This window comes from Lipotes vexillifer, unplaced genomic scaffold, assembly GCF_000442215.2.
Source record: "Lipotes vexillifer unplaced genomic scaffold, Lipotes_vexillifer_v1.1 scaffold597, whole genome shotgun sequence".
Classification (NCBI taxonomy): domain Eukaryota; kingdom Metazoa; phylum Chordata; class Mammalia; order Artiodactyla; family Lipotidae; genus Lipotes; species Lipotes vexillifer.
In genome coordinates this window covers 178,470-197,029 of record NW_006797597.1, presented here as the reverse complement: position 1 = coordinate 197,029, position 18,560 = coordinate 178,470, and the positions used below count along the sequence as shown (strand labels likewise).

General features: G+C 42.3%; 1 protein-coding gene across 1 annotated transcript in view; it reads left to right on the top strand.

Annotated features, from left to right (window-relative positions):
- DOCK4 (dedicator of cytokinesis 4) overlaps positions 1–18,560 on the top strand; it is a 282,165-nt gene that overhangs the window by 262,011 nt on the left and 1,594 nt on the right. The window contains 10 exon segments of the mRNA XM_007469745.1: positions 3,363–3,539; positions 4,296–4,379; positions 7,435–7,554; positions 7,914–8,035; positions 8,367–8,487; positions 9,471–9,552; positions 9,701–9,810; positions 11,738–11,810; positions 13,564–13,677; positions 16,408–16,469. Coding sequence (XP_007469807.1) covers positions 3,363–3,539; positions 4,296–4,379; positions 7,435–7,554; positions 7,914–8,035; positions 8,367–8,487; positions 9,471–9,552; positions 9,701–9,810; positions 11,738–11,810; positions 13,564–13,677; positions 16,408–16,469 — 1,065 coding nt within the window.

Here is an 18,560-nt window from a genome sequence, read left to right as displayed (position 1 = left end):
CTGCGGAGCACAGGCTCCGGACGCGCAGGCTTAGCGGCCATGGCTCACGGGCCCAGCTGCTCTGCGGCACGTGGGATCTTCCCGGACCGGGACACGAACCCGTGTCCCCTGCATCGGCAGGCGGACTCTCAACCACTGCGCCACCAGGGAAGCCCTGTTGATTATTATTTTACAAGTTCCAGATAATAGATCAAAAATGATCACAGTAGGGTTGATTTTTTTTTGACATTTGTTGAGTGCTAGTGGAGATGATATGTTTTCATATATTTATTGACTCTTTTTTTGCGAATGCACTGATTATATTCTTTGTGTAGTTTTCTTCAGTATTTGAGATCTATTAATAATTCAGCTGAAATATATGTTGGAAATATTTTCCCAAGTTATGGTTTTTTTGTCTGTTTATTGCATCTTGTTTATTTTTTAAATTTCTTCGTATTAATAGCATTTGAATCTATAATGTTGAGCATGAATTTTTTTAGCTATGGTCAAAAATACATAAAAGTCACCATCATAATCATTTTTAAATGTATAGTACAGTGGTATTAACTATAGCACGTTGCTGTGCACCATCCATTGAACAACAATTGCCCTTTCCCCCTCCCCCCAGCACCTGGCAACCACTGTTCTACTTTCTGTTTCTAAGATGTTTTGTTCACTTTTTAACTTTCAGTTCATCAGAGCTCTCAGACTTCTTCTTTATGATTTAGATTTTGTGATCATAAAACAAAAGTTTAGGGCTTCCCTGGTGGAGCAGTGGTTGAGAGTCCGCCTGCCAATGCAGGGGACACGGGTTCTGTGCCCCGGTCTGGGAAGATCCCACGTGCCGCGGAGCGGCTGGGCCCGTGAGCCATGGCCTCTGAGCCTGTGCGTCCGGAGCCTGTGCCCCTCAATGGGAGAGGCCACAACAGTGAGAGGCCCGCGTACCGCAAAAAAAAAAAAAAAAGTTTAATGTCCTAAATAATTGGAAAATAAAATCCTGTTTACCACCACTCAGGTAAAGAAACAGAACATTGCCAGTAGCACCCTATAGGCCTACCGTGTATCCTTTCCCAATTACTACTCCCTCCCTTATCATAACTTTTATGGTATCCATTCTCTTGCTTCGTTTATTACCTATATATGCCTCTTTAAACAAGTCAGTTTAGTTTTGCCTGGTTTTGAACAGGCATACCTTGGAGATGGTGTGGGTTCAGTTCTAGACCACCACAATAAAGCAAGTCACACAGATTTGTTGGTGTCCCAGTGCACATAAAAGTGATGTTTATACTATACTGCAGTGTATTGTGTGTAATAGCATTATGTCTAAGAAAAAATGTACATACCTTAGTTTAAAAATACTTTATTGCTAAAATAATGCCAAAGCAATTACAATAGCAACATCAAAGACCACTGATCACAGATCACCATAACAAATATAATAATGAAAAAGTTTGAAATATTGTGAGAATTATCAAAATGTGACACAGAGATATGAAATGAGCAAATGCTGTTGAAAAAAACAAGGCCAGTAGCCTTATTCAACAGAGGGTTCCGTGAACCCTCAGTTTGTAAAAAAAAAAACACAGCATCTGTGAAGCACAATAAAGCAAAGTACAATAAGATGAGGTATGCCTGTATAACAGTGTCATACTGTATATATTCTATTGTAACTTGCATCTGTCACTCAGTATTATTTGTAACATTAGTCCATGTTATTATATGTGACTTGTTTTCATTGCTGTAAAGTATTCCATTGTATCCTACAGTATGCTTATGCATTCTATTCTTGATGGACATACAGATTTTGGAGATGATCATGAACACTTTTGTACATGTTTCCTGGTACACATGTACACAGATACTTTTCCTCAGATATATGCCTAGGAGTAGAATTGCTGGATCATAAAATATAATATATAGATATCTTCATCTTTAATACATAATCCCAAACTGTTTTCCAGAGTGGTTGAACCAATTTGAACTTCCAACAGCAGAAACTGAGAGATTCAGTTGCTCACATTCTCACTCTCATTTGCTAGTGTCATGTTTATTTTTGCCATACTGGTGAGTGCTTAATAGTATGTCATTGTGGTATTATTTTTCACTTCTTTGATCACAGATGAGGTTCAACACTTTTCATATGTTTACTGGTCATTTGGGTTTTTCTTCCTGTGTAAAGTGGCTACTTCTTTGCCCATTTTTAATTCAGCTGTTTGCCTTTCTCTTAAATGGTTTATAAGGGTTCTTTGTATATTCTGGACATAGGCTCTTTGACGGTTTTACATGTTACAAATATCTTCTACTTTCTGGTTTATCTTTCCTTCACCTTTATTGTGTCTTTTGATGAATGTATATTCTTAATTTTGACATAGTCAAAGTATTCTAGTACTTTTCAGTGTTGGTTTAAGCTGATCTAAGTGACCTTTAAAAACTCTATTTCCTTAACTGAAAGAACCAGTATTGAAATGTGCTTACAGTAAGCTTGAATTATTGTACAGCTGAGAGCTTAGCAGACTTCTCTTCAAAGAGAACGTCAGTGACGATAACAGTCACAGTGCTATACATTTGAAGAGCACTTTCATCATTTTCACAATTAGGCCTCCCATAACTGAGAATTGTTAAGTCATTATGATTCTGTTTGGCTCTCCTTCAACAAATAAATCCTGCAGCATATATGAGTATCTTATTTTCTATAACTCCCAACTGTGTGGCATCCTGTGCCACCTTATGGTGCTGTTATATATGCATATGGGGTTCATATGGGCATATGTTCCATCTTCCCAACTAGGCTGAAATCTCCTTGACATCAGAGGATCTGTAAATGCATCTTTGTGTCTCCTGTGGTACTTTGCATTAAGTATCTAGAAAGGCGTTAATAATATGCAGGGCCCTTGAACACTTAGCCTTCAAAAGAAAAGAAAAACAAGTTTTAAAAGACATGCTTGAATTTTCTTTTAAGGTTTAAATTGATTGTTGCATTGCTAATATGTAATTGATTAGTGCTGATTATCCAAACCACATTTCAACCAATGAATAGAATCACCTTCTCTTCCCAGACCTTACAAACAGATAATTTGTCTTCCACATCCTTGTCTATTCTACTATGGCCCCTGGTAGAGATATTGACGGGAGCCAAGGGGGAGCACAGATAATTCAGAACATGGATAATCTACTTTGTCTTTCTTGTTTTTCTTTCTTTCTCTTTTTTTGGCCATACTTCACGGCATGCGGGATGCAGGATCTTAGTCCCCTGACCAGGGATCGAACCTGTGCCCCCCTGCACTGGAAGTGTGAAGTCTTAACCACTGGACCTCCAGGGAAGTCCCTTGTCTTTCTTCCTGAATGTCACAAAATCCAATATATTTATGCTCATTTGTTCTCAGGTAGAAATGAGTCCTCTTGAAAATGCAACTGAAGTATTGGAAAATAAGAATCAGCAGCTGAAGACTCTGATTAGTCAGTGTCAGACAAGACAGATGCAGAATATTAATCCCCTGACCATGTGCCTGAATGGAGTTATAGATGCTGCGGTTAATGGTGGAGTTTCCAGGTATCAAGAGGTGAGCATTAGATATTGTCGTTTGAAAGTTTTCATATGTGATTTCTTAAGGTTTCAGAAATCTTTTTTCAAAATATGCACACATCACATCAGCCTGCTATCACAGGGCTACAATTAACACAACCAGATTTCTTTGTTAGATAGAGCAAACATACAGTAACTTGTGATGCACACTTACTCTGTTTCCCAAAATGTGATATTTTGAGGATAAAAGTGTGTGTGTGTGTGTGTGTGTGTGTGTGTGTGTGTGTGTGTTTTCTTGGATGAATAAAAGAAGTGAGGGTATCGGGATTGTTTAATGAATGTCTACCTAAACCCATTTCCCTGAGCAAAGAGTGGTTCTTGGACATAAAAAATTTGATCTTGTTTAGAAGATATTTTAAGTGGATTTTTCATCTGCTGTCTTAGTTTTAAACAGAAAGGTACAGTAGCTTGGAAGGTGAGGCCACCATCTTGATCATTCTGAGTCTTAAGGCAATTTATTTTAGGATGTAATGTCATAAAGCTTATTGATTTGGATTTGCTATTTGTTTTACCAAAGGTACAAAGTTTATACAATCTCTGATCTCCTGTTAACAATCATTTCCTTATATTCCCATCTGACCAGCTGACTGTACTCAGAATCACTATGTCTGTCCCCCAAAAGTGGTGTATAATGTTATCATTTCTTTAAAGATGGCTTCAAAACACAACAACGGTGTCTTTCACTTCCTTTGTAACTCTCCTGAAGTAAACTGACTATCCCTTCTCTTACTAGGCATTCTTTGTTAAAGAATATATCTTAAGTCACCCTGAAGATGGAGAGAAAATTGCACGGTTAAGAGAGCTGATGCTTGAGCAGGTAAGGGGAGCAGAAGCCCATCACCTTCCCCCTCTTCTGCGTAGATACATACTTGCTTAACTGGAGACCCATCTACATGGTTTTCTACATCAGTGATCTAACTGAAGCTAGCAGTCAGGGGTTACAGATTCACTTGTAATATATCCCAACTTGCTAATTTCTACGTTTTCTTCTCACTTTAATGCAAAACAAAAACAAAAACCAATGAGTAGACTATGGCAGCCCCTTACAACAAACAACCTCATGTAATCTCTTGGAACGTTCTTTGAATACTGTCTCCCCCAAAGACTTGATGCCAACTTTTCACTCAAGATTTTGGGATCAAATAAGTTCAGGCTAACTCAAAATGAATAAATAAGTAAATGAATGAATGAGATTCTTACTTAATTAAATGTTAGAATAAGGAAGTGGGCAGTCAATACCCTTTGCTTTGGAAGTATCCTGTTATGCAGACTAAGCCTATAGATTATATGATATGGACAAAACTAGATACAACCTCATCATTTTCAACGTTACAGAAGCATAGTTGGTTTTTATTTCTTTGGTTCCATCAAGTACAAAGAACCAGAGTGAAAAATCTGTTGCCTGCTGTGTCCCTTTTGATAGCTCTTGGCCTGAAAATGGTTTGAAAACCTCTGAGGTGGGAGACATTATGGTTGGGAGGCTGGGTTCAATAGGAAATTTTATACCCATGAAAAATGGAATATGTACCATTAAATGTGACAAAAGCATCTCTTTCCACTTGATAATACCAAATTAAAAAGCAAATAAAACATGCTGTTTTGGATTAGGAAATGATGAGGTTGTATCTGGTTTTAGTCCATATTTTATGCTCTGAAGGCTTAGTCCACAAAACTTAATACTGAAGGGAGAGAAGTGGCCATGGACAAGGGCTATGGCTGGACAAGGGCCATGGCTGGAAGAGGGTCAGTTGTATAGATTCTGAAAAAGAGAGAGGAACTACTTAAAGTTGACCCGCAAGGAAATATAGAATAAGTTAAATTCTCATTGTGGCCCTGGGGGTGAGGTAGATTCTCGAAATGAAGTGAGCAGCTTAGGTTATCCAGTACTGAGGATTATGGGATGACTTTAGCCCTTTTTGATTTCTAAAAGCCTGTATTTTACCAGCACAGTCTCTTATAAGTGATTTGCCTCACCCCAGGATACTTACCTGCTGTATTCAGTCTGACTGAATTCTTTCCCTCGAGTTAAAATCAAAAGGGTTAAGAAGTCTCTCAAGAAAAATAAAAATCGAGGGACCTTGGTTTCCTCCACATTCTGCCTGATTATATTCATGGGGCCTTGTGGAAAGAGCTATGGCATAGGAAGCATTAGATCCTATCATAGGCCATGTAGTGCAAGTGACTGCCATGTGACCTTGGGCGGGTCACATGTCTTTGTGGGACCATAGGAAGGGGGTTGGGCACCATCCTCTGGACCTCTGTGAGGGGGTTCAGAGAACTGTCTAGTAGACATGGAGGTGCACTGCCCCAGTGCCCCTTCCAGAAGGGAGCTGTGGCCCTACCTGCTAGAAGACACCTTAGGCTCTCAGGTCCTCCGGCGTTGCCTCTGCTGCAGAGAGCCACGTAGCCTAAGATCTCCACCTTCCTAGATGACCTGCATCCAGTGACTGGGGAGGAGAGACAGAGCCTGGCCATTTGGGCCCAACAAAACACAACTGTGACAGACCGTTAAAGGTCCAGAGCTCCCCTGGGGTTGGCAGAAGGCTGCCAGGCTGCCATCCAGTTCAGTTTCTTTTTTGGTCAAGTCCCACTTCTGCCCCTCCCTCCCTCCCTCCCACAGGCAGTGATCTCAAGGATACACCCCAGTAAACAGCCTAATCTCCATGTTGGAGCCTACTTCTGGGAGAACCCAACCTTCGATGTTATCTGCACAAAAGGGAGGGCCCCTCCCAGCTAGTGTCTAAGATGCAAAGGACTGAGGCATCTACACTTAGGCTCAGCTCCTCCATCCCTCCTACCCTCCCCACAGAGACCAAGCTCGCCCTTTATGCCTCAGACATACACTCCACTCAAGCTGTTCCTTTCAAGGTGTCCTTGATGTTTATTTCAAGGTATTTTTATCTGTATGCAAATGTGCTGGTGGTAGATGGGCATCCAGAGCAGAAGTTGCCGCAGTTCTGACCCCTTTGGAAGGGCGCTGGATGCTCTCACCCCCCAGAGTCAGTACTGTTTGCCCTGGCTTTCAAACTTGAAACTTCACGGGCTGTAAAGATAAAGCGCCATCGTAGTGATGTGTCATTTGTTTTCCTCTCAGCCTCTGGAATTTGTTCTTTTGACCACTATAGCATGGGGAATTTTTAAAAATGTAAAAGACAGCTGCTACTCAAATCAAAGGAATTAAGCACTTTTGATACCTGTACAGAGAAAACTTGAATGTTTATATTCATCTTGGTTTAGGTTCTCACAGCAGGAAAACTTTTTAAAAAATAGGAGCTGTTCCTTTTTGCATTAGAATAAGTGAACAAGAATAATATTTTTTTAACAAAAACAAGAAGCATTGCAACTGTTACAGAATTGCCGTTCACTTGTCCCTTCCTCCCTGACAGATTTTGAAAATCTGAGAGAGGGAGGGAGAAGAACCTGATGGGAGAGAGAAGGGAAACATGGCAGAGAGGGTGCCATCCAGAAAAGAGGTCCCTGGGGGAGAACCACCTGCCCCTCCTAACAGGGCGCCCCCATTCCCTGCCCCATCCTGAGAAGTGCAGGAAGGGGCCAAAGAAACACTTAACTGTTTTAAAATGGTTGTTGTTATAGGTCGAAAATCATGGGAAAGAAACTTGGGGTAGTAGGAAAATCAAGTCTTTGGAATCAGAGAGACCTAAGTTCAAATCCTCATTTGTCCTTTTTTAGTACATGCAGAATTTTCTGATCCTTGGTGTCCTCCCCGGTAAACTAAGGATTGTTGCTATCTTGTCAGATTGAGAGATTAGCAATATTGCATGCAAAATGCATGGTACCGTGCTTGAATCCCCTAGCAGGCACTTAGAGGAGGTACCCACTGATGTGGATTTTCTCCTTATGTTACTATCAAGGCACAGATTTTGGAATTTGGCTTGGCCGTGCATGAGAAGTTTGTACCTCAAGATATGAGACCGCTTCACAAAAAGCTGGTCGACCAGTTCTTTGTGATGAAGTCCAGCTTAGGAATACAGGCAAGTACACAAAGTGTCCATGGGGGGGGGCAGTCTGACCTCTGCCATTTGCTTTTTGGTAGAGGGACGATGAAATATCCAATAGTGACATCTTGTGGTTTTTCTACCAAACTGCACCATTTTACCAGAGAGCCCTCAAATCCTAAAATTGCATTAACTTCTGTTTGTCACTCTCAACCTTTATGAAAACAAAAAAGTAAATGAGATAAAGCTTAATAATAATGAAACTTACCTTTATAAGGTCCCTATAGAAAGACTTCCTGACAATTACAATGCACATCTAGTGCAGCGAAATACCTCACGAGTGATTTTGCCCTTGTAATTACTATTCCGAAATATTTTCTTTACTACCTCTTTAGGAATTCTCTGCTTGTATACAAGCCAGTCCAGTCCATTTTCCTAATGGAAGCCCTCGCGTGTGTAGAAACTCAGCACCTGCTTCTATGAGCCCAGATGGTACCAGGGTAATTCCTAGACGCAGGTAAGTCATATTCTGAATTATCTGACACTTTGGCGTCCCCACAAGATGATCTGGGACGATTCTCTCGTTCTTTGCGGCACAGTTTGTCAAATACGCAATTTCTTAATGAAATAATTAACCCTCGAGGCAGCTGCAGACATCTGCCACTGGTAAAACAGCAACAGCATGAGAAATAAATAAACTCAGACATTTGATCATATTGAGGCAAACAGGAGACAACAAAATGGGATGTGCATATATTTTTCCCCTTTGGTTTTATACCGTGCCAGCATGTGATAAAGTACAATTCAGAGACTGAGTTAACAACCATTATTTTTTCCCCCCAAAACAGCCCATTGAGTTACCCAGCTGTCAACCGATACTCTTCCTCTTCACTGTCCTCACAAGCTTCTGCTGAAGTAAGCAATATTACAGGGCAGTCAGAAAGCTCTGATGAAGTCTTTCACATGCAGGTACTTGATTAGCTTTTTTGTCTGGTCCTGTTTATTCCCTTTTTGTCTCGATCATGAGTGTTTCCGTTCACTCTGCTGTGCTTAGGAACAGACCTATGAGCGAGAACTTGACTTCAGGACAAACCTTTAAACACTCGTGTTGCCTTGCTGGTCTCTGGAGTCTACAGAGATGATCCTCTCAAAGTTCCCCCATCCACTGTAAGAAGACCTGAGCGAGCCATGGGAAAGCCCGGGCAGGCCGTGCAGGGGGGCACTTTGAGCTCTGCCTCTGAGTCGGGTCTGCAGTTGGGACTCCTGGAGCTTGTCACCACTGACCTCTTAGCATTTCTAAGTGTTTTGTTTTTTTCCTTTAAGAAGATATGGTTTCAGGGCCCATTGTAAGATCTCTCCACTTAGGTACCTGTTGGAAATTTCCCATAATAAAACATTTTTTACAAAAGAAAAAACATAGGTTTTAGGGATTTTAGCGTCAGTGTAACTCTTGCAACCAAAATTTGTATTTAGACTCGGCTGATAGGGCATTGATAGTAACTCGGTAAGGCTCAGCGGAAATTTTCCTCACCACTGTCTTTGGAAAAGGGGCATAATACATATTGCCAGATTCATGCTTTGAACACATTACATTGGAGAAAATGCAAAGGCGTGTTCTCTGCCTTTTAGAAGCACTCACCTATTGACCTGCCCGAGGCTGGGAGTCTTTGTGCTTGTGCTTTAGTCAGGGAGCCGCTGCTAACTGCTCCTAAGTCATAGGATGTATGCAGCTGAAATGAACACAAATGCATTCCTTTGGCAGGAGTCAAAATCTCAGATTCTTGATTAATTCAGACAGGCATCCTTAGCAGTCTGAGTTAGGGAGATTTTTCCATATTTCTTACTGGACTTTTTTTCTAATTTGAAAAAAGAACTGATGATTTTGTTTCAAATGTGTCAGCATTGTCTGCAGCCTCTAAGCTGTGTTTGATAACAGCTCCCATGTTTTCCAGCCAAGTCCATCTACCTCAAGCTTGAGTTCTACTCACTCTGCCTCGCCTAATGTGACAAGTTCTGCTCCGTCGAGTGCCAGAGGTCAGCACCAGGGTGTGGGGTGGACTAAGGGTTCCCAGAGAACCTTCCAGCCCCCAGGAGCTGTGGTGGCCCCCGCATGCTCAGGCTCTCTCCTCCAAACGGGCCCAGCCCACCACCCTGATGAGCCTTTCTTTCCTTCTCTTGCCAGCTTCTCCTTTGTTGTCTGACAAACACAAACATTCCAGAGAAAACTCTTGCCTGTCCCCGAGAGAGCGGCCATGCAGTGCCATCTACCCGACACCTGTGGAACCTTCTCAGGTAGTCCTTGTGGGATGGAAATTCTAGAAAACGAGGAAACGTCTGGTTGTTGCTTACGTCTCTCTGCAGAACCTCACGGTAGCTGCCAGAGGCCACCAGATAGGCTGTGTTGACGGGTCCAGCTGGGTGAAGAGCACACCTCTGCCCTGCGCCTGTTGTTAGGAATTTCTGTGTGAGCCATGTGTCTGATGTGGATACGTGGGTATTTGCCTGAGCAGTGAAGCTGATAGGGAAATGGGAAATGATTTAACCCACCTTGATCCGACTCTGTATTTCGTTGCTGCTACTTGAACATTAGGAGGGGTGATTGGGTGAATGAGTTGGGGGGTGTCTGTCTGCATGTGTCTGTAACAGAAATTTGGAGGAACTTCCTACATTAGCCAAAGACCCTTGAGGAGACGCATGGCTGCCCAGCAGCATTTCTTTCTGCCTCCACCTAACTCGAGAGAGCTGCCACGGATTCCTTGCTGAGGTACCCAAGAGTGAGGAACATGTCTTTTTACCTTTGCCATTCTTCTTTGGTGCACTGAGGAGGAAGCTGAATCCTAGGGCCTCCCCTGCAGCCCTCAGGAATAAGGCACGTGGCCCTCATCACCCACCCCAGACTTGGTTTTGCAGTGATCTCTGTTAGTCCGAGTGAGAGCAGGGCCAAGGTTTTGACCCTCTGGGCCCTTCAAGTGCTTTGAAGGAGGGTTTCAAAGATAAGATTCATGTGGAGCCCTGAGTTTTACCGATTATTTGGGGAAAACTTGCGAGCAGAGAGTAATAGTTATTTATCCTCCAGCTCATTTCTCTGTTTCTCTACACCATCCTGGCAGAAGTCTGTAGCTACATCTGGAAAGGGATGAGAGTGAGTGGGGTTTGGCTTGATGGGTTTATCTTTGCTGATTGTGTGATCTTCCCCAAAGTTCCAGGATACCTCATCCACACAACACTGATGTCTCACAGAAATTATATCTGCGTGCATTTGGCTGGACCAGCTAACTGGTTTAATTTCCCTTTGTCACTTGATGTTGCAAAGGAATTTCACAGTTTGTTCCATCTGCTCCTGGAGAGCATGTCACCAGCATGCTGTTAGCATGAAAGACTTGCTGGTTAGCCTCTCCAGTTTTCTGCTTTTGGTCAAATTTGCAACAGTCTGCATGTTGCCAAAATTTCAATAATACACATTGCTCTGGTGCATCTACTTTTAAGGACTTTGCACCTTTTTGTTTAATATGTTAGGTAGAACCATGTAAAACTGGCATTTTTGTGGGTTAAAAATTGTAACATATTGACCATTTCATATGTTTTAACCTAATCTAGGATTTAAAATGTAAAGTCCATTCACTAGAGATTTTTTGAGCTAATATTCCTCCTTTAATTCTTACTTGCATTTCGTATTGCCAGTCTAGCATTTGTATTTACAAAGAGCACCATAACTTAACTGCTTACTGTTTATTTTTTCCTTGCATTTTATTACAAAACCTATTTGCAATTTATATTTGAAAGCTAGTATAGACTTTTTTTTTTTTTTTTTTTTTGTGGTACACGGGCCTCTCACCGCTGTGGCCTCTCCCATTGCGGAGCACAGGCTCCGGACACGCAGGCCCAGAGGCCACGGCCCACGGGCCCAGCCGCTCCGCGGCATGCGGGATCCACCCGGACCGGGGCACGAACCCGCATCCCCTGCATCGGCAGGCGGACCCTCAACCACTGCACCACCAGGGAAGCCCTAGTATAGACTTTTAAAACACTGTTTGAACCCTAAGGGTCTATGCCCTTTTTCCCTTAAATATAGTTGAATTCTTTGTTCCTAGCCTCATCACAGCATATAAAAACATTTTTTCAACGAAAAGGTTCAGTAATAAGATAATCATCTCATTTTCTAGAAGGTCTCACATGTTAGCATATTGCGTCATAAAAATAGATTCTTGTGCCTTTCCAGAGGCTGCTGTTTAGTCATATTGGAGACGGGGCCTTGCCACGCAGTGACCCAAATCTTTCTGCGCCTGAGAAAGGTGGGTATAAAGCCAGCCCCTTCATCAGTCCTGGAATGTGTAATGGTTTGTTTTGTCCTCATTTCCTCCAGTCTCCCGTGTGTCTGTGTGGAAGGCAGATCTCCAGACCTTTAATGATCTGGACTAATTTTCTCTTTACGAGATGAATGAAAGACAGTTATTTCTGATGCATTCTTCACAAACTGTGTTCTTGTAGGATTTAACAGCAGAATCTGAGCCAGGTAGGGACTCCTCTGTTTAATGACTTCTGGTGTCATTCAGTGAGTCACTGAGGCAAGGCCTGCGCTACCTGAAACAAAGTGGCCAATTAGGCTACTTGTTCAGTGCAATGAAAATAAGCACCTTCTCAGATCGATTCCCTGGTCCCACTTTGTGTCTGCCTTACAGAGTTCATTCTGCCAGCTCATCTGTCGTTTGCGGGGACTCAGATGCTCTTTAAGAATTGCAATCCCGTGCATGATGGAGTGTGCCCTGCCTCAAGGTCACCTGAAAAAATGAGAAACAAACACATGCCTAGCAGTTCATAGCCGGTTAGCATCAGTCTGTGCAACACAGCAGAGGAGGAAGAGCAGATTAAATGCGACTTCCTCAGCCAGGGGGGCGGGGCTGGCAGCAAGGCACCTGCTCACCTCCCAGGGTCAGGCCTCAAAAAATCAGAGCAGTCCCCAGGCCAGTGAATTAAGAGTCACTAACGAAATATCCGTGTAAAGTGCATTCTAACTGTCCTCATTAAGAGCTCGACTGCATCGTCATTTGACTACACCGATACATTAAAACTTTCCTTGCGAAATAGAAATCAGCAGAACTGTAGCCAGTTATTTTAAAACACACATTTTGCTTTAAAGTTACAAGTCAGATATTGATCTTTGTCTGGAGAATTTAGGAACGTGGTCTTTTTCCCACCTTTTATACCAAAGAAAACCACAAAGCACATTTAAAAGGACCGGAGGAAAAGTATTTTACGAGTGGTAGTTCCATCCAATGAAAGTGGTAATATAAAGAATGGTAAAATGTTGAAATTCTAGATATGTCCATCAGGTGGCAGTGTCTGTTCAGGGAGCAAGCTACTGGAAATCTCTAAAGGCTTGATGTCGTAAAGCTCATCACAGAGCGGCTATTTATAACCTTGTGCGTCTGGCCCTTGTTCCTAACGGGGTTGTTCCATATTTCTGCATCTTGCTGAAGCATGGAGCAGGCGGATTACAAAAAAGGAATGATACCGTCAGTACTCCAAATTATTTTTTTAGGACGTTCTTCACTATAGCCCATTGACTTTAGAAACAAGGGCCAACAGGATGGTGTGGCGTGGCTGTTCCTTGCCACTAATTCTGCCAGACCGTGGAGATATTAGTGTGCCACTGCCTTCCCCCTTTCAGGGTGCCACTAGTCCAGAAATTTCTACTAAAAATCAAGTTTTAAAATAGTCTAGTGACTACATCTTCCATCTGTTATCCAGCATCTAAACAGATCTATAATTCTCAACAAGTTTCCACACTCTCGTGTAGAAATGTATAGTTCTGTTTGACTGCTTGAGGGAAAGAAAGAGACATGCTATCACCCAATTAAATATCAACTATAACTGTGAGGTAGGCAATTAAGTAAAAGTTCGGTATTTAGGAAGTTTGTTGGGTTTTTTTTAATCCAGTTGATTTTTTTCATTCTGGATAATTCTGACTTTCTTCTAAGATTTCGAGTGTTTACAGGGCAAAAACCCTAAAAACCGTGTGTTTTTAGCTGTGTTATTCCCTTCCAGCTGTGAATCCCACCCCTAGCAGCTGGAGCCTGGACAGTGGGAAGGAAGCCAAGAACATGTCGGACGGTAGGAAACTTATCTCTCCCCCTGTCCCTCCAAGACCCACACAGACTGGTGGGTATTTGAAGCACTTAACAATCACTTTCATAAAATAACTTTTATTGACTACTCCAGCTTGTCCTGAATTCCTCAAAAAGGTAGGCATTTGGTGTCCTTAGTAGTAGCTCTATAATTTGTTTGTAGTGTTCCCTCTCTTTCCTGAACTCCTGTTAACACTAAGTCAAGCAGTGCACCATTCCTAATAAACCCCACAGACAGATTTTGTAGAATTTTCTTTTCCTACATGCCATCCTCAGAATTTAGGGGGTACCCTAACCTTGCTGAGACACTAACATTTTTTCTATGCTATCCTGAGTCACCTCATTCTTATCAACCTTTACTAAGTCTAGCCACTTTCTTCAGGACTGATGCCCCAGTTTCAGGTAGCCCCTAAATAGGATTGACTAAGTGTGATTTGGATAGGCTTGTGGAAAACAACTAACAGTGCATCCGTAGTTATCTGCTGCCTAGACAGGTCTGTATTCAAGGGTCATATTTCTCAAAGGGTTCATTCAAGGCACTGAATCCCTTAGGGTGTTGGTTTAAGAAGCAAAATTCTTGGGCTTAACCTCAGACCTACTGAATCAGAATTTTACTATTTCTGGGCCAAGACCTTAGAATCTGTATTTTACCACACCTTTTTAGACTTGAGAACCACTGAAAATTATTCTTAAGAAACTTCCTTCGTGAGTTTATAACAATAATAGTTCCCCTTTCCTCCTGAATAAGCCGTTGCTTGGTGACCTGCATATGGGGGTGGTTTTTAAGAGGGGCTACCCTGCTTTACTTATCCTATCCTGGTGATGTGGAGAGTCTTTTCAACACTTAACGTATATTTAGAGTAGTTTTGAAGCTTTACAAATACAACAGCCTAAAGGCAAGAGAAAATATGACACTGTTTTTCATGGATTTTTCTGGATTGATCGTCCATGTTTCATTTGCTGTATTTTAGCATCTCATCTTTCTAGTTTCTTTTTTCACTAAGAAAAATGACTCTCTCTCTTTTTAAAATAAACTATGGGCTACCCAGTTTGTTTTATACTCGCCAAAGCAAAAAGTCACCAATAGATTTGGAAAGACATGTGAGATCTCTAAACAGAAAAAGAAATAACTTTAGCCTTAATTGATACTCTGCATAAGTAGGTCAGTGTGACCATGGAAGTTTAAAACTCATCAACCAGTGATGATTGGTATTTTATTCATGATGTCCATATATTCAGGCAACCTCCAATTTAAACCTGGCTGTGTACCTAAAGTTGGTAACTCAAAAAGCATCTTCTAAGGAACAATAATATTCATGGTATTTAGGTTCCTGCTCATTCAGACTTGTAGACAAGGACACCGATAGAACTATTTTAGGTCTTTCCAGAGAAACATCACTGTAAACTTTCAGTACGCACAGGGGCTGCTGTGCATCTCCCAGTGACGGTACCGGGGAACACCTAAGTTGAGAGGAAGAGGGTCCCAAGTAATAGTAAACCTTGACTTCTGCCAGACATACCATTTCCAATCAAGATCTGCCTTCTCTATACATGCATGTTTTTCTTCCATACTCAACACCCACAATTGATGCCATAGGAGAACTAACAGTGGTGATGGAACATGGCACACGCTGACAGCATGCCCTAGCGTGTAAGATGGAGGCCACACAACCCCACAGTGTGGGGACCAGCCACTCTTCCTGGTCCCTTAGGCTCAGAGTGCACAGATGACCGTACCTCTTCCTGGTTAACTTGGCAGGGCTGCCTTCCCTTCTGCACTGATTGCTGTCATGGTCTGTCCTCATGTCATCATGTGTGGTCACTGTTGGGGGGATCTGTAACTGTCTCTCTTCCCTTCAGCCTTTCTGTAGCTTTCTTATGAGTTACAGCCCTCACTGTGACATCTGGGAGGATGGCAGCTCATCACACAGCAGCGAACTCTGAGCTCATCGAAACCTCTGTAGGCAGAATTGGGAAATCTGGCTTATACGCACAATGTTGACGGTGTCACGGCAGGCTTTTAGTATGTGTGGTTATGCTTTAGAGAGCTGGATTTGACCCACAAGCGCACACACAGAGCAGTGCTATCAAACAAGCTGTGTCCCGGGTGTAGGGCTTGAAAATCTGGTGGGAGAAACAAAGAGAGGGTTCTTCTTTGCCTTGATGATAAAATCCATAGGATACCACCTCCCAGAGATAAAGGGAAGACCCGAGGACAAACATTAGGGAGAAAAATGGAAAACTTCTTACCTCTTGTATGATATGGCCAAGGCTTTCCTGTCAATTTCAGGAATATTGGGGGATGGAAGGGGAGGCTGATGTCAGTATATTCCTGGGACCTATTCTAAGCTGTCTGGATGACTTGGGTCTTCCCATTCCCGCTCAGGGCCAAAGTCAGCAGTTATTTCCCGAAGTCTGCTCCCTGGCACCTCACACCTAAAAGCACCTTTTGAAATAGACCAAGCAGCAGAGAAGCATCTGGACTTTGAGGAAGTGGAAAGGACTTTGGACCAGCTTGGGGTCCTGTCACTGTGGTTAAAGCATAATGTATACACTGGTGACTTTTCACTAATTACCCCATGTCTTGGAGCTGCCATCCTTTGTGAAGAATCCGTTTTGGGTGGGCACCATTTAGTCGCTCCCCACCCCCTTGCCTAGACCCTTGTGCACTAGATCATCTATATGGGTTTGTACACACAGAGGGCTTTTGCAGGTAGTCAGCTGTCTGGTTTTCTGAATTGAAATGATCTCTCTGTCTTTACAGCTTCACCAGCAAGACACACGACGTCGGTATCCCCATCGCCTGCTGGGCGATCTCCACTGAAGGTACAGGCTCTTGTTTAGATTGAGGCTAGAGATTAGCCCCACGTTACTTTTTTCCCTGGTACATCAATGAGGTGCTTTCATCTGCACAGACCAGGCAAAGAACATATAAAGAAGGGGGAGAGGAAGATGGGTAAGAAAACAGCACTAGGCTTTCCCTTTGGGGAGCCTGCCATTTGTTTTCAGATTATTAGGCTTTTTCTCCAAATGGTGGCAAGAGAAGGTACAAACTAGAGTGAGAATATACACTGAATTCGGAAAGAAATGGTCCCCATGTATCTCCTAGGGCATTTTCAGCCTGGTCTTTTGGTTTAAGGGACATCAAAAACAAACACATATATTGAAAAACAGTCATCAAGATCTACTAAATATTCTCCAGTGCCTTTTTCATCAGATCTCACCCATTTTGAAAACGCCAAAGCCAACTTTTCCTCTTTTAATATTTTACACCAAGGTTTCCATTTACATTAGAGATACATACTTGATCATGAAAAACAAGGCAGTAAAATGAATTTTTAAATTTCTGGGAAACAAACTGGAAATCAGACATTTGATTTGATATGTAGACATAGGCTTCTTAACATCTCTAAACATACAGAATCCCTCACGAAGGTAAAGAATAATATTTAGGGATTTCCCTGGTGGCGCAGTGGTTAAGAATCCACCTGCCAATGCAGGGGACACGGGTTTGATCCCTGGTCTGGGAAGATCCCACATGCCGCGGAGCAACTAAGCCCGTGTGCCACAACTGCTGAGCTTGTGCTCTGGAGACCGCGAGCCACAACTGCTGAGCCCGTGTGCCACAACTACTGAGCCCATGCTCCACAACGAGAGAATCCACTACAATGAGAAGCCCACATACCGCAACGAAGAGTAGCCCCCACTCGCCGCAACTAGAGAAAGCCCACGCGCAGCAACGAAGACCCAATGCAGCCAAAAATTTTAAAAATGAATTAAAAAAAAAAAAGAATAATATTTAGTCCCTATCCAAATTGAATCAGACTGGCTGCAAGGATTGTCAGTACATTCAGAGGTAGGTGTTCAGAGGTGCTATGCCAGAGGCTAATATGAGGTTGAAGTGAGCGTTGAAAGGATGATTTTGTACCGCAATTACTTAGGATTTACACACTCCTTGTCCTTTTTGTTGATTAGACATTTCTAACTAACATAAAAGAAAAGGACAAATTAGCTTCTGCAAACACATGGGATCACATTGTGATCCCATACATCTGTGGCACTAAGGATTGTTGCTGGTAGAAATTGAGAATGGGGAAGGAACCCCTCCCCCTCCAAACGGAGAAAATTGCAAAGAAGTGTGATTTTGTTTGCATTGCCAACATTGCTGATGTCAAAATTTGCTGGTGGGTGCAAATTATTTGCTAGTTTGGTTGTCATTCTGTAGAGCAGCTATTAATTGTAAAGTACATGGGACTGCATTCACCCTGGAAGCCATTGACTGTCATCTTGATGTGATGGGAACAAAAGCAACATGGTGTTTCCGCATCGTTACACTTCCCCTTGCTTGCAGAGAGCCCCATGTGTTGCTCTGGAATTCACACATGCATTTTTTAACTTGATTGTGCAGAGTAGTAATAAGATAAGACTAGGAACTGATTCTTAAAAAATAGAAAGAATCGAAGGGCTGAAAATGTTCAAGTAGCCACCAGATAGTTAGCAAAGTGGTGTATACTGTCTCTCCACAGACCTGCCTATGTTCTTACCCACCATAGGTAGCTTCGTAGCCGTATTTTTACAAAATAGGTTTGAAGAGAAAATGGGTGGAACGTTTGTGTTGTAACTCCTGGGTTACATTAGAGGGCGTAGTGCTACCAAGTTACTAGCTTTGCTGTGCTTAGAATGCAGAAAACTCCTTGACTGATAGTTTTATCAGCAATTAAATGATGGAATTAACCCTGTGAAGACTCAGCTTACCTGCCTTATTTTGAACTTAGTGTCTAACTTTTGACAAAAAATTGCAGTGAATTTGGACCTCTTAATTAATTAGCCATGCTTAACTTTAGGCTCCTGCTAAATGAAAGGATTTGTGTCTACTAGCATTGTTTTTGTTTCAAAGGAGAGACCAAGGTAAAGTTA